At 36.6% G+C, this 16606-nt stretch overlaps 1 protein-coding gene across 6 annotated transcripts in view; it reads right to left on the minus strand.

Annotated features, from left to right (window-relative positions):
* The window catches only part of AKT3 (AKT serine/threonine kinase 3), a 304406-nt gene that overhangs the window by 131594 nt on the left and 156206 nt on the right, over positions 1–16606 (minus strand). For all 6 annotated transcript variants that reach the window (XM_026509582.4, XM_026509579.4, XM_057315024.1 and 3 more), the window contains one exon: positions 12281–12392. In XM_026509582.4, coding sequence (XP_026365367.1) covers positions 12281–12392 — 112 coding nt within the window. The remainder of the gene's footprint in view (positions 1–12280; positions 12393–16606) is intronic.

Consider the following 16606-nt stretch of genomic DNA (forward strand, 5'->3'; position numbering starts at 1 on the left):
GCATATTTTAAACTTATTCAGAAGTAATTTATCTTTAAAAATTTATTTATTTTTCATTGAACTATAGTTGACATATAGTATTACACTAATTTCAGTTGTACAACATAAGTTATTCAACACATGCACTATAAAATGCTCACCACATAAATGCAATTACCCTCTGTCATCGTACACAGTTATTACAATATTATTAACTATTTATCTGCTATGCCGTATCTTACGCCCCTGTGACTCACTTTCTGTAGATCTTCTTTGGAAAAATGTCTATTCAAGCCCTCTGCCCGTTTTTCAATCAGATTATTTGGGGGTTTTTTGGCATTGAGTTATAGGAGTTCTTTGTATATCTTGGATATTAACCCTTTCTCAGACAGGTCCTTTGTAACTATCTTCTCTCATTCAATAGGTTATCTTTTCGTATTGTTGACTGTTTCCTTTGTAAACGCATTTTAGTTTGATGCAGTTTCAATTGTTTATTTTTGCTTTTGTTGCCCTTGCCTTAGAAGACAGATCTAAAAAATACTGCTGAAACCACTGTCCAAAAGGTTACCACTTACATATTCTTTTAAGGGTTTTATCATTTCAGGTCTTATATTTAGGTATTTATTCCAGTTTGAGTTTATTTTTGTATACGATGTAAAAAAAAAAGTTGTTCAGTTTCATTCTTTTGCATTAGCTGTCCAGTTTTCCCAACACACTTTACTGAAGAAACTGTCTTTCCCTATTGTATATTCTAGCATACTCTGTTGTAGATGAAATGACAGAATAAGTGTGGGTTTATTTCTGGGCTGTCCATTGTGTTCCATTTATCTGTGTGTCTGTTTTTGTGCCAGCACCATATTGTTTTGATTACCATAGCTTTGTATTACATCTTGAAAACTGGAATTGGGATACTACCAGTTTTGTTCTTCTTTCTCAAGGTTGTTTTTGCTATTCAGGGTCTTCCGTGGGTCCATAAAAATTTTAGTTCTATGAAAAAATTATTGATATTTTGATAGGGTTTGCAATGAATCTGTAGATTGCTTCAGGTAGAATGGTCATTTTCACCATATTAATTCTTCTAACCCATGAACATAGTATATCTTTCCAATTATTTGTATCATCTTCTATTTCTTTCCTCAGTGTCTTACAGTTTTCAGAGTGCAGGTTTTCACACCCTAGGTGAAATTTCTTTTTTAACCAATTGCAAATGGGACTGTTTTCTTAATTTCTCTTGTAAGTGCATAGAAATGCAACAGATTTCTATATGTTACTTTTGTATCCTGCCAATTTACTGAATTCATTTATTATTTCTAATAGTTTTCGTGGTCAAGTTTTAGGGTTTTCTATATATACTATCATTCACCTACAAAAAAGTGACAGTTTTACTTTCCCCTCGCCAGCTTGGATTCCTTTTATTTCTTTCTCTTGTCTGACTGCTGGGGCTAACAGCACCAGTACTGTTGATTAAAAGGGGCAAGAGTGGACATCCTTGTCTTGCTCCTGATCTTAGAGGAAAAGCTTGCAAATTTTCACCATTAGGTATGTTGTTAGCTGTGAGTTTATGGACTTTATTATGTTGATGTACATTCCCTCTATACCCATTTTGTTGAGAGTGAATGGATGTCATATTTTGTCAAATGCTTTTTCTGCCATCTATGGGGATGATCATATGATTTTTATCCTGCGTTTTGTTAATGTGCTGTATACAGTCACTGACTGATTTGTGGATATGAAACCATCCTTGTACCCATGGAATAAATCCTATTTGATCATGGGGAATGATCCTTTTAATGTACTTTGGATCTGGTTTGTTAACGTCTTGTGCCAATTTTGCATCTGTGTTCATCAGAGATATTGGCCTATAATTTTCTTTTTATAGTGTATTTGTCTGGTTTTGGAATCACAGTAATGCTGGCCTCATAGAATGAATTTAGAAGCAATCCTTGCTCTTTAATTTTCTAGAATAATTCGAGAAGAATAGGTATTAAGTCTTCTTTAAATGTTTGGCAGAATTTACCTATGAAGCCATCTGGTCCTGGACTTTTTTACTTACTGGGAGTTATTTGATCACTGATTCAATTCTATCATTACTAATTGGTCTGTTTAGATTTTCTATTTCTTCCTCTTTCAGTCTTGGAAGATTCTAGGCTTCGAGGAATTTATCCATTTCTTCTAGGCTGCCCAATTTATTGGCATATTATTTTTCATAGTAGTCACTTTTAACCCTTTGCATTTCTGTGGTGTCAGCTATAACTTTTCATTTCTGATTTTGAGTCCTGTCTTTTTTTGTTCTTTAAGAGTCTGGCTTTTATCAATTTTGTTTTGCTTTTCAACAAACTAGCTCTTAGTTCCATTCATCTTTTCTATTATTTTTTTAAGTCTCCATTTTACTTATTTCCACTCTGGTGTGATTACTTCCTTCCCTCTACTAACATTGGGTTTTGTTTGTTCTTCTTTTTCTAGTTCCTTAGGAGTAAGGTTAGATAGTTTGAGATTATTCTTGTTTTGTTGTTTTTTGGTAGGCCTGTATCATTGGCAATTTGCCTCTTACAACTGCCTTTGCTGGGCAGCAAAGATTTTGAACTGTTACGCTTCCATTTTCATTTGTCTGCATCTATGCTTTGATCTTCTGTGTTTTCTTCATTGACCCACTGGTTGTTCAGCACCATATTGTTTAACTCCACATGTTCATGGTTTTTTCCCAGTTTTTTTCTTGTAACTGATTTCTAGCTTCAAATTGTTGTGGTTGGAAAAGATGGTTGATATGATTTCAATTTCTTAAACTTACTAAGACTTGTTTAGTGGCTTACTATGTAATCTGTCTTGGAGAATGTTCCACGAGTACTTTCTGGATGTTTTTGGATGGAATGTTCTATATATATCTGTTAAGTCCGTCTGGTCTGATGTGTCATTCAAGCCACTATTTCCCTCTTTATTAATTTTTTTTCTGGATAATTTATCCATTGATGGAAATGGGGTGCCAAAATCCTTTCCTATTATGTTAATTTCTCCTTTTATGTCTGTTAATTTGCTTTATATGTTTATGTGCGCTTATGCTGGGTGCATAGAAATTTATAACCATTATATCCTCTCGTTGGCTTGATCCCTTCATTATTATGTAATGCCCATCTATGTCTCCTGTTACAGTCTTTGCTTGAAAGTCTATTTTGTCTGATAAGAGTATTGTTACCCCAGCTTTTTTTTTCTTTCATTTCCATTTGCACAGCGTCTGTTTTTTCAGCCCTTAGCTTTCAGTCTATATGAGTCTTAAGGTCTAAAGTGAGTCTCTTGTAGAAAACATATACTTGGGTCTTATTTTCTTTTTTCCTTATTCAGTCACGCTTTATCTTTTGATTGGAACTTTAAGTCCATTTACATTAAAAGTAATTATTGAAAGGGACGCACTTATTGCCATTTGTTGGCATATAACAACTGGCACGTAACCATTTTCTGGTTGTTTTGTAGTTCTTGCTTCCTTTCTTCTTCTTCCTCCCTTGTGAGTTTATGATTTTCTTGAGTGCTAAGCCTGGATTCTTTTCTCTTTAGGTTTTGTATCTAGTAAAGGTTTTTGGTTTGTGGTTCACATAAGGTTCACACATACTACCTATGTATATAGCAGTCTATTAAAGTTAATGTTCAATTAACTTAATCACATTCTAAAAGCACCGTATTTTTACTACCACTCTCTACATTTTTTGTGTTTGACTTCACATTTTACATCTTTATTTTGTATATCCATTAATTAATTATTGTAGATATAACAGATTTTACCACTTTCACCTCTTCATACTACTTTTATAAGTGACTGATCTACTACCTTTACCATATGTTTGCTTTTACCAGTGAAATTTTTCTTTAATAATTTTCTTAGTTCTCATTATGGCCTTTCTTTTCTTCTGAAAAAAGTCTCTTTACCATTTTTTATAAGGCCAGTTGAGTTGTAATAAGCTTTACTTTTATTTGTCTGGGAAACTCTTTTCTCTTTCCTTCTACTGTGAATGACAACCTTGCTGGGTAGAGTCCTCTTGGTTGTGGTTTTCTTCCTTTCATCACTTAGATTATATCATGCCACTCACTTCGGGCCTGCAAAGTTTCTGCTGAAAAATCAGCCAATAGACTTAAGGCATTTCCCTTTTATATAACTTGCTGCTTTTAAGATTATTTTTTATCTTTAATTTTTGACATTTTACTTATTATGTATGTGTCTTGACGTGGATCTCTTTGGGTTTATCTTGTTTAGGACTCTCTGTGCTTCCTGGATTTGGCTGTCTGTTTCCTTCTTCAGGTTAGAAAGTTTTCAGCTATTAGATCTTCAAAGAAGTTTTCTTCCCCCTTTTCTCTATCTTCTTCGAGAACCTTATAATGCAAATGTCACTAAGTCTGATGTTGTCCCTTACATATCTTCATGTTTTTAGATTCTTTTTACTCTTCGCTGTTCAGCTTGAGGGTCTTCCACTACTTTCAGGCTGTGTCTTTCAGGTTGCTGATCTGCTCTACAGCAACCTTTAGTCTGCTGTTATCCCCTCTAAGTGATTCCTGCTGGGTGGGAGGGGCAGGAGCAGCTCTGGAGGGACACCTGCCAGCGGAGGTCCACAGGGCAGGTGTCTGCAGCGCTAGCAAGGTAGAAGGAGAGTGTCAGAACTGGTGCCTTCCAGCATGAGGCCAACTATGTTGAAAGAGGTCCAGAAAAATGGCATCTGCCAATTCTTCCATTATTGGAGAAAGTTCCTACAGGTTTTTGATCCTCTAGCACAACCCTATAATTGGGCAATAAATCTCTCTCAAATATAACCCAGAAGCTTTCAAACTACTGCCTCTGTACTGGGTCTCAGAGGGAGTGATACTGTGCATAGACCCTTTAAGAGCATGATCTGTTATATATTGCTCTCCAACCTTCCTGGGGTTAAGACCCACTAATTTTCAAAGCTCCCGAGTTAAGCCCCATTGATTTTCAAAGCCAGAGGCTATGGAGGCTTGCCTTCCCAGTGCAAATCCCCAGGGCTGGGGTGCCCCATAGAAGTCCTCACAGAAGACCTCTGAACCTGTGATAGCCCTCCTGCTTATGGGTAAACGTGTCTGAAGTTTGGTTCCCAAGTTTTCTCTGTACCTCCTACTCTTCTTGATGTGGTTTTTAAAATATAGCTTTAGCCATGGAAGAGCTGTTCGGTAGTCTTCAAGTTTTTCTCAAAGTGAGTTATACTATACACAGTTGAGGCGATGCTGTCTGTGAGAGGAAGTGATCTCAGGATCTTCCTACTCTGCCATCTCCCTTGAACAAAATCAGTTGATTGTTTTCTTAGGATGTTTATTTCTTTGGCAGAATTCTTCACTTTCTTAGAGACCCCTCCCTGAGTTATCTATTCCTAAACTATTCTTTATGCTACTGTGGAGGCTTTAAAAATTTTTTTTAATTTTCTAGTTTTTCTTGGTAGTACTTACAAATAAAGTTGGTTTTGTATGTTGACCTTGTACCCTGAAGCCTTATTAAGTTGCACATGTCTACAAATAAGAGCAGTTTTACTTCTTCCTTTCCAATCTATTTGCCTTTTACCTGTTTTTCTTGCCTTATAATGCTCTATATCAGACCATTAGTAGAATGTTAAATAAAAGCGATGAGAGAAGACATTCTTACTCTGTTCCAGATCTTAGAGAGAAAGCACTGAAGCTTCTACCCTTGATTATCACATAAGCTGTAGGTTTTTTTATAGATAGGAAGTTGAGTAAGTTCCCTCCTAATCCTTGTCAGCTGAGTGTTTTAGTTATGAAAGGGTATTAAATTTTGGCAAATGCTTTTCCTGCATCTGTTGAGATGACCATGTAGTTTTTCTACTTTAACCTCTGAATATACTGAATTTAGTTTAATGATTTCAGATGATAATGCAACTGAATTCTTGGATATACTCCATTTGGTCATGATGTATTATTCTTTTTCCATATTTTTTGAATTTGTCAAAACTGTGTTAAGAAATTTTGCACTCATGTTCACAAGTATATTAGACTATAGTTCTACCTTCTTATGATAGCTTTGCCTGGTTTTTGAAACAGGAGTGCCCTTATAAAATAAGTTGGAAAGTGTTCTCTTCTCCATTATTTTCTGAAATAGACTGTAGGACTGGTAATATTTCTTTAAATATTTGACAGAACTCATCAGTGAGGCCATCTGGACATTGACAATGGCTATTCAAGTTTTCTAATGTTTTCTTGGGTTGATATATTTGTAATTTGTGTCTTCCCTTTCTTTTTTTTCTTTAACACTCTTCCAAGATGTTTTCCATTCTTTCAGTTTTTCTCAAATAATTCACTTTTATCATTATTTTTGTTTTCTATTTCACTGATTTTTGAGCCCTAATGTTTCCTCTTGATGTTTGCTTTGGGTTTACTTTACTTTATTTTAGTTTCTTAAAAAGAAAGCTTAGGTTATTGACTTAACTTTCTTCAAGTATAGGCATTTATTGTTATAAATTTCCCTCTAAGCACTCACAAATTTTTATATGCTTTATTTCCATTATCATTCATTTAAAAATGATTTTCTAATGGCTCCTGTGAATTTTGTTTTTGACTCAATGTTTTTTAAGAGGTATGCTGTTTAATTTCCAAATAGTTGGGAGTTTTTTGGGTTCTTATTCTTATTGATTTCTAAGCAATTCTACCAAAGCCAGAAACCATATTTTATATAATTTCAATCATGCTAACTATATTAAGAATTATTTATGATCCAGAATACGAGTTATCCTGGTGAATGTACTATGTGCATTTGAAAACAATGTGTATTCTCTCACTTTTGGGTGTAGTATTCTGTAAATATCAACTACATCAAGGCAGTTGACAGTGTTATTCTATGACTTTGCTGATTTTTTTGTCTAGCTGCTCTATCTCCTGCTGGGAAGAATTTAAAAATCTACAAATATGGTTGTGGGATTCTCTACTTTTCTCTGTTTAATTCTGTTATTGCATGCATACATATTCATGATTGTTCTAGCATCCATATCAATTGACCCTTTTATCATTATAAAGTGCCCTGGAACTCTCTAGAATATTATTTTATTTTGAAATCTGATACAGCAAATCTCTTCCTATGGTTATTTTTGCATGAAATATTTTTACTAATCCAATTATTTTCGACTTAACTATGTCTTTATACTCAAAGTGCATTTCTTACAGACAGCACATAAGTGGGCCTTATATTTTTAATTCTGAAACTCTCTCCCTTTCAACTGCAGTGTTTAACCCATTAGTATTTAATGCAATTATTTATATGGTTGCACATAAGTCTACCATTTTACTTTTTTCTATGTCTCGTCTCTTCTTTCTTTTTTCCTGCCAGTTTTTGTTTCATTATTTTAAATTTTCAGAATTCCATTTCACTTTTCCTGTTGGCTTCTCAGCCATTTTTTGCATATTTTTATATATAGCATTAACTTCACATAGTCAACCTCTATAATGTACTCTGGATTAATTTTTTATGATTCTATTTCTCCTCATATCAGCATTGTCATCATCATATGCTTGCTTTCCTTTTAGCAATTATCCTTGAAATCCTAACATTCATCCTCAACTTAGCAAAGTCTGATATATGTCCATACTTTTAAGTCTTCTAAGAAAATGCAGTGATGTCATAAGACATTAACTCCCATTTATCCCTCAACCTCAATTTATATATTATTTTAGATTTTTCATTCTTCATATAATTAAACCACAAAATTATTATTCATAAGGTCAATATTTGTTTGGTTTTATCAGCTTATTTACCATTTTGTTTTTCATTCCTTCCTATATCTCTTCTCCCATCTGGGATTATTTTTATTCTGTCTGAAGAATGCTGTAGGTATTTCCTTTTCTGCAAGTCTGCTGGTGAGAAATTCTATCAATTCTTAACTGAAGTTATTGAAATATTTGACTGAAATATTTTCATCTTACTTTCACTCCTGGAAAGCATTTTTGCTCATTAGCACTTATTTTCTTTCAGCACTTTGAGAATATCATTCCATTATCTCCAATTATCATTCCATCCCATATATTCCATGTCAACTATTTCTATTGATATCACCTTTTGGTCTAATTGATGCTCCTTTGAAGGCAACTTATCTTTTTTCTCTATCTGCTTTGAGGATTCTCCCACTGCCTTTGTTTTCAAAAGTCTAATGAGATTAAGAGGGTTTTCTTTGTATTTTTCCTGCATGGGATTTACAGGACTTCTTGAATATGTGGTTTGGTATCTTTAGCCATTTTAGAAATTTTTCAGCTGTTATCACTTCAAATACTTTCTGATCCATTCTTTCACTCTTCCATTTTGAGACTCCAATTATGTATACATAAGACCTTCCCACTGCATTCCTTTAGTCTTACATTGCCTTCCTCTTTTTATTTTTCATCCTTATCTCCATGTTTCATTCTGCATATTCTGTTATAACCTATGTTTGAGTTCCTAATTTTCCCCAGAGTAAGACCTAATTTACAGTTAAAACCATCCACCAGCACTCATGACTTTAAATATCTTGTTTTTCAATTTTAGAATTCCAATATTATTCTTTTTTTATAATTTCTAGCTCTCTGATGAATTTCCTAGACTTAACTGTTATTTCCTTGAATATACTCATACAGAGTTCTTTTAATTTCTGTCTGATAACTCCATTATCTAGAGAGCCTATGAATCTGATTCAGTTGTCTGTTTTGTCTCTGTGGTTTATGAATCTTTGAATCTTCATGTACTTGTTTATTTTTTAATACATATCAAACAATGTATATTAAAATGTAAACAGATAATTGAGATTATTTATATTTGCTTTTAACACGTTCCAAGGAGACTAGCAAAAGTGGATCACATTAACCAAATTTAAGACCTGAAATAATTTAAAGCTAGACTTCGATCCTTAAAAGGTTAAGTCTAAATTCAGTTTATTCTTTCTTCTAGTGTCAACCTAAAATATACTCATGTACCACAACCCCTATTTGCTAGGCCTTGGATTCCAGAAACATGATTCCTTGATCCGACAGTTACTCCAAATGTCAACATTTCAGACACTTCTAGAATTGGAAGGCACCCCTAGTAAAAGAGTGAGTTCATCTCTCTGGGTTTCTTTCAGCCTTTCATAAAGTTTTGGTTCCATAATTCTTCACAGCCAAACTGCCCCGTGTATGCCCCCCCCCCTTTTTTTAACATTTTGTCCATCTTTTTGGAGAGTTCTTAGGTAGACTACTGACATAAATTAACTCATTCACCACAATTAAAATATATGTGTATGCTCTGCAAAAAGTATTGGGCCCAAATATCTCACAAATCAAAGAAAGCATGCAATCTTCTAAGTAATGCTGGAAAATGTACTCAACTTAGAAAATAGAATGGAGACCCCCAGGAAGCAAGTAAATTTTCCTATTTAAAGTATATATACTACTTACATGAAAACAAATCAATTTTCATAAGCTGATCATTTATTTAAAAATAAACACTTAACTGAATTGTCTAACATGTGTATGCTACTAAAACTCAGTAAGCCATAGTGCAGTATGAACTTACAGTAATAAGGGAAACCCTGATACTGTAAATAAGTATAACAAAGTGTTACAGGTAAAATGATGACAAGTTAGCACTGAGAACAGTGGTGTTCTAAGAAAAACAATGTTAAGTCTGGAGGGGGGACCAAAGGAGAGGAATGATTTGTAAATGGGGAAGTATAAGATGAGCTGGTACAGGAAGAAACAAGCAAAGGAAGGTATTTCTGGCACAGGGGCAAAAAAGCCAGAAAGAGCCACAAGGGACAGGAGAATTAGGACTTGGAAAACTACAAGTAGTTCATTGTAGTTGTAACATAAGGCGGTATAAGCGTGCACATGAACATGTGGTGTGAGTGTAGCAGGGCCATCGCGGTGACAATGAAAGTGATTAGCTCTAAGAAAGGAAAATAATCTGGGTCTGTAAAGTGGATGTTCCAGTATAACAAAATAAACTATACATGAAAAATCATATTTGACAGTGAATAATTTGAAGTGCATTCATTAAAACCAGAAGAAAAAAAAATGGGTATGCTATCATGAAAATTATTACATATTATTTAAAAGCAAAAAAAATAAACAGACCATTCTACCTGAAAGGAAGAGACAAAATTACTATTTTCTGCAGATGTTATGCCTGCAAAAGCTAAGAACATTTTGAGAAAAAGAAAGAAAAAAAGCAGTAACTGAAGCTTTGCTTTACTCTATGTTTGCTTTTACCTGAAATTTTTTCCTTCCTTAATTTTCTTACTTCTAGTTAAGGCCTTTTCTTTCCCTTAGAAGTTAAGTTTTCTAAGCCTTCTCTAATTAAAACCATGTGGTCTTAGTGTGACAATGACAGAGAAATCAAAGGGGAAAAAAAAAGAAAAAAACCTAAATTACAAATATTTATTATGTATATATATGCCATCCATAATCAGTGAGTACAGAATGGATTATTCAATGAGAAGAAATGAAGAACGGAGCTGATACAATGGTCTCATCCTTTGGAAAAAGTAGATTTCAAACTTCTATGATGCAATAAAACAAATAGAAGACCTTTTTAGATAGATTAGAGACATATATTTCATTTACAATAAGAACGGATTTTAGACTGGCAGAACACAGAAAATACACAGCTTTTCCAGTTCTCACTACATTTTTCTAAGTCTTCATTAACATTAAAGTCATATAAAATCTCCAAGCACCAGATTCTAGACGAATGTAGAAAAACACACCCCATGGTAAATATAAAGACGCTGTTTTTTTCATTTTTACTAAAACTGCTTTCTTCTAGTCATAAATGCAAATAAAAACTGATAGTTCAGAAAAGTAGCGTGATATTTAAGTACAGGAACTATTTTAAAGTCTTAAGATACGGCGTAAATCCAGATTTGCAGACATAAATGGCAGAATTGATCATGCTTCATTCAATGGGATGTTATAAATCCATTAAGAATAATATTTTCAAAGAATGTACAGAGACATGGGAAAAGTTCCATTCATCCGGCCAGTCAACAAACACTATGCTGGATCCTGGACTGTGCTATAAAGAGATTATTGAGCAAGGAAGCTAGGGATCCTTGCTAGTCAAGAATCTCACAGTCTAGCGAGAAAAGCAAACAAAGATCACAGCGCTGATATACTTGATATAAAAGGTGCAGGGGGATATGCAGTCTATAGCAGGGAGACCCACCTCGTCTACAAGAGTCAGAGAAGGTTCTGTAGGAAAGGTGGTATTTGAAGCTCAGATCTGACAGATGAATAGGAATTAGCCCAGTCATGGTTACGCGTGGAAGCAGAAGCAAACGGAGGACTTAGCATATAGAAATGCCCAGGGAAGACAGGGGTGGACAGGGAGAAAAGGCATACGGAATTGTAGTGCACTCAAGACCTAAATACATCCACACAGAATAAGACTGGGAGCGTATAAAAGAAAATATGATCTGTCCTTAACTCTGGCTATAAAATTATGAGTAATTTCTAGTTCTTTTCTATTTTTCTTTCTTTTCTAATCACACATTACCATCTACTGTTTAACTGATCAAAAAGCATTATTAACATAATACTTTACTATTTACTAGATCTTACGGGAGGTGATTTTTGTTTGAAATCTTAGACAAGTCTCCTAAGACCTGCTTTATTCATTTGGAACATGAGGCTAGTAATATTTAACTCCACAAAGTTGCTGATTTGGATCAATCATGATAAGATCTGTGCAGGGAAATGGTTTTGTGGTTGTGGTTGTCCTGACTCAGTTACCACCAGATAAGAGGTTATTAAAACAGAACTGGGGGGTTGGGGCAGGGGTGGCAGGAATGAATAGATCAGGAAGATGACAATATGGCCCCAATGAAGTTGCCACTCCCCTCTTTAGCAATGAGGACAGTCGATGGCAATCAATCCTGGTACTGTTCTTCTCACGGAGCTTAGCCCCAATCTCAGAATCCTTCTAGCCTAATACTCCAGGCAGCCCCCTGCATAATGGCAATGTTACTTGAAACCTTTTGCTATTACTAGCCTCAAGATCCCAAATACGAACACAATCAATTCAACCATTTTTTAAAGGTAGTTTAATTACAAAAATGTCCCAATTTATATTTCAATTTTTAAATGTCCTGGTTTTTGTTAAGAAGAATACCTTACAGCAGCTCTAGAGGTTTTAATATGTCGCAAGCCTCTGTTATTCATCTATTATACCGGAAATAATTATTAAGGAACTATAGGGTTTTACAAATATTTCACATATATTTACAGATGGTGAAGTCAGATACACATATATCTTTATACCGATTGTTGCTTTTTCATGAAATAGGAAAAACAAGTTTCTTACCTTTCCTCTGGAGTATCTACATGAAACGTTCTCTCTATAACAGTGGTCCACTGGAGACATCTGATAATAAATGTGTTTGGCTTTGGTCGTTCTGTTTTCATTAACTGGCATTCTAGAAATAACATAAAATGTCTCTTTGAATATACTTACATTTAAACCAAGTAAATAGTCGAGAACGATAAGAGTTCCGTTCCAGGAGAAACCACTGCAACTTCACAGCTTTCCATGGACCTCCACTCAGGTTGTTCACAACTTGACCTCAATCTTCCTTTCCAAGCCAACATCCATTCTGGCCAACGATACTGGACTACTTAAGTTTCCCCAACTGCATCTTGCTCTGTCCTATATGGACGCCTTTGCTCCAGCTGCTCTTACCATCTGGAATGGTGTCCACTGATTCCACCCCTACCTGCATGTCATCACCTACACTCAAAAGCATACCTATTCTGGAAGGCCCAGATCCAATCCTACTCTTTCCATGAAGCCTTTCCTATCAACCTGGTCCTAAACCAAACCTTCCCCTCTCCATATTCTCATGACTTATTATTGTATCCCTCATTTTTCACTATCTTACATTATTATACATCATTTAAGAAGGTATCCTTATCCCTTACCTAGATTATATGCCTTTTGACCGTATATACCACCTAAACTCTTAGTAATAACAGCCCATAGAGCCAGCTGGTCAAAAGGGATAAATTATGTCAGGGAGTATCTCGGAAGACTTCAAAGAAAAGTAGCATTTTGTAGTGGCTGGTGTGGATTCTAACACCAGTATTCCCGGATTCAATTTCTTTTCCTACCATGTAACCTTGAACAAGTTAATTAATCTCTTGGGTCTTCAGGTATTAAAGGGGAAACAAGTACCTACATCATAAAATTGGTGTGGGAATTGATAATAAATCAGTACAATACTCAGCATAGCGTATGACACATAATAAGTTTTCAATAGATGTTAGCTATTATTATCAGGTGTATACCTGAGCTGGTCTTTAAGGATACGTGGTATTGGACAACAATAGGGTTGTTTACGGACACTGCTCTTTGGAAGAAACAATTTCCCTGCAGCTGACAAAGTCAACTGTGTTTTCCGAGTGTCTGCCTATTCTGTCCCAGCTCCGTCATTAGCAACTAACAACTACCATCTCTCCATCTTTATAGGAACCAGTCATCAGCCACATTGGACTAGTTCATGGACTCCTTACACCAAAAAAGATCATTCACCCAAGGATCTCTGCTTCTCTTTTCTAACAAGATTTCATGGTGTCAGCCATCATCATCTCTGGGTTGACCAATACAAAAATCTGAACTTCTTTCCATCTTGGATCTGTATTTTGTGATACCCGTGATTAACTATACAGTGGATGTATCTACCTGGTTGAATTATTGGTTCCTAAAACCTACTATGTTTCCTCCTGATTCTGTTCCTCCTCCTGGCTTTCCTAATTTTCTACCATCCAGACTGAAAACATGGGGTGCTCTTGTATGATGCTGGTAATATACGCCATCAGCTGGCTTTTTACCAGGGATGCAGTTCTACTCCAGACTCTCACTGCTGAATGCCTCAGCCTCCCCAGGTGCATAAAGCTCTCCCTACTCAGAAACACGGAAGGGCTAGATCCATTACTTAAGGCTAGGAAGTGTCTTGGAAAGACGTCGGAACTCGGGACTATGATGAGCACAGCGGGAGGTACAGAAGTGCTGAGTCACTCACTATACTGCATTCCTGACATAAATATTACACTGTAAACTAGCTAACCAGAATTGAAATAAAAACTTAAAAAATTAATAAAAGACATCTGAACTCATCCAAAAGCAAACCGATCTCTCCCACCATCAGTCTACTGCCAACCTCTGCTACAGCTCAGACGGCAGCTCCTCCATCCTCTCAAGTGCTCAGGGCAAAAGCCCTGGACTCGCCCTTAAGACCTTCTCTCTTTTCTTCTGTCTCATCCTGGAAATCCTGTTGCCTCCGCTTTCAAAATATATCCAATATCATTTCTCACCTCTTCCGCTATTATCGGAACAAATCACCATGATCTCTCACGTGAGCACTCTGAAAACTCTAGAACAGCTCTCCCTGCCCCTCACTAGATTGTTCTCAAAGCATGCAGCAGAAGCCTTCTTAACATGATCGACTGCAAAAATATACATATATATCCTACAGTGTTTCCAATTCACTAAGAAGAGAAAACAAAGGCCTTTCAATGATTAACAGGGGTCCTACATGATCTGGGCCTCCCACCTACCCCACTTAAGTTTCTGACCTCCTCACCTAGTTAGTATTCTCTCTCAGGTCCCTCTGCCACTCCCTCCCCCCAGCTTCCATGCATTTCCTCGAATATGTACTGCACCCTCTCTCCCAGCATTCTGCCTGCTCACACAGCCCACAGCTAACCCCTCACCACCTTCAAGTCTCAGATCAGATCTCACCCTCTCACAGACGCCAACCTTGACCTTGCTACTAAACACTGTACTCTGCACTCCTCATCCAGGACTCTCCCACCCCTCTTACCTGCTCTACGTTTTATTTCATACCATGTTATCTTCAAACATATGAAATGACTTAGTATCTTTTTTGCTTACTGTCTTCTCAACAAGAACGTAAGCTCCACTGATATATTCTTAGCACCAAGAACTGTGCCCATCTGTGCGTAAATAGTGTTTATTTTTTTAAAGATTCTATTTATTTATTTGACAGAGAGAGAGAGAGAGCACAAGCAGGGGGAGCAGCAGGCAGAGGGAGAAGCAGACTCCCCGTTGAGCAGGGAGCCCGACAAGGGGCTCGATCCCAGGACCCTAAGATCACGACCTGAGCTGAAGGCAGACGCTTCACCGACGAAGCCACTCAGGCGCCACAACGGTGTCTGTTTTTCCCCACAGCAGACACTTAATGAATGAATACTGTCCAAATGGATTAATTCAGATAGTAAATAATCCAATAAGAAGGTAATTTTGATGATATAAGAAAGAGGAGTACATTTCTGGAGCAACTTCCTTCTACAGTCAAGAAGGGATGGGATCTGCTAGACAAGTAGAGGGCTGGCCCTCGTCAGGAGTATAGACAGGCTAGTGATGGAACAAGACACCGAGACAAAAGGGCCCAAATACAGTCAAGGGTAAACATGGCAAGCAGGAGCTGGTAGAAATGATTTTCCTGTGGCTTCTATTGTTTTCAGTGAATTGGGATGTAAAGCCGTCTTTAAGAATCAGGTTGGAAGAGCGAACAGACTAGGGAAATACAACATGACAGCTGGGCAGCATCAGGGGCCCGCGGGAATGTCATGACCAAGAATTCAAGCTAGTGGCAGGCATCATGGCTCTGTATTCCCCCAAACAGATTCAGCACCATGGGTGCAGGTGGGGCACAGAGCACTGGATTAGAGCAAAGCTGTAATTTAACCAAATAAGGTTTGGCAAAGCAAGAAAGAGAAGAGAGGATGCGAGACACCTTGGTTGAGAGAATCAACTGATGAATTTAAACTGGGTAAGGAGGAAAGTGAGAAGAACCTGGTGGTGTGTGTAAGAAAATGAAAAGGTGGCAGATTCGACGATCATCGAATCTACTGTTTCACGGTTGGATATTGAACAGTCATGTTACATACCTTTTGAAATATGAATGTTAAAAAATACCAAATACAGAATGCCAATTTATATTCTTGTTTGAAATTTGAAAGTTTTAAAATACCAATACTATAAATAGGTATAGTTTACATGCATCCCTATCAAGCACAGACCCAATATGATTCTCTTTGAAGACCATTGTTCTTCCAATATATTTCCTTCTTCACAAAACTCCTATTAAGTTCCTGGCCAGGGTTTAATCCAGGTTAACGTGATGTCGTATAGAGAAGCTCCTGAGAAATTAGGAATTACGTGCACCACTCCCCCCCACCGCGCCTGTGACGTGACAGCACATGAGGGGACACTGTAAATACCTCATGACTGAAGGGACTGAGCGGCTTTTAATGTAAAGAAGGAAGGACAGACACTTCAAAGATGAGCAGACCTGACAGAAATACTCGCGAATGAACTCTATGAAGCAGAAACAGGAAGAACAGAAAAGGAAAGAAGGCCCCACCCAAGTCCACCTACACTTCAGTTGTACGGATCTTGTGGTAATGTCAAGGTGACTAGGACAAGAGACTTTAAAATCAGAGCGCCAGACCCAAATCCAGCCTCTCTCACACCAGCAGCGGGGTGACCCTAAGCAAAGTGCACCTCCAAGCCCCCAGGTTTTCAGCTTTAAAGGACCTGGAATTAAAATAAGATTTTAAAAGAAGCATATTTTCAACATTATACCTAAATGAAGTTTAAATGGTAAAA

The sequence above is a fragment of the Ursus arctos genome, unplaced genomic scaffold (assembly GCF_023065955.2).
Source record: "Ursus arctos isolate Adak ecotype North America unplaced genomic scaffold, UrsArc2.0 scaffold_2, whole genome shotgun sequence".
Lineage (NCBI taxonomy): Eukaryota > Metazoa > Chordata > Mammalia > Carnivora > Ursidae > Ursus > Ursus arctos.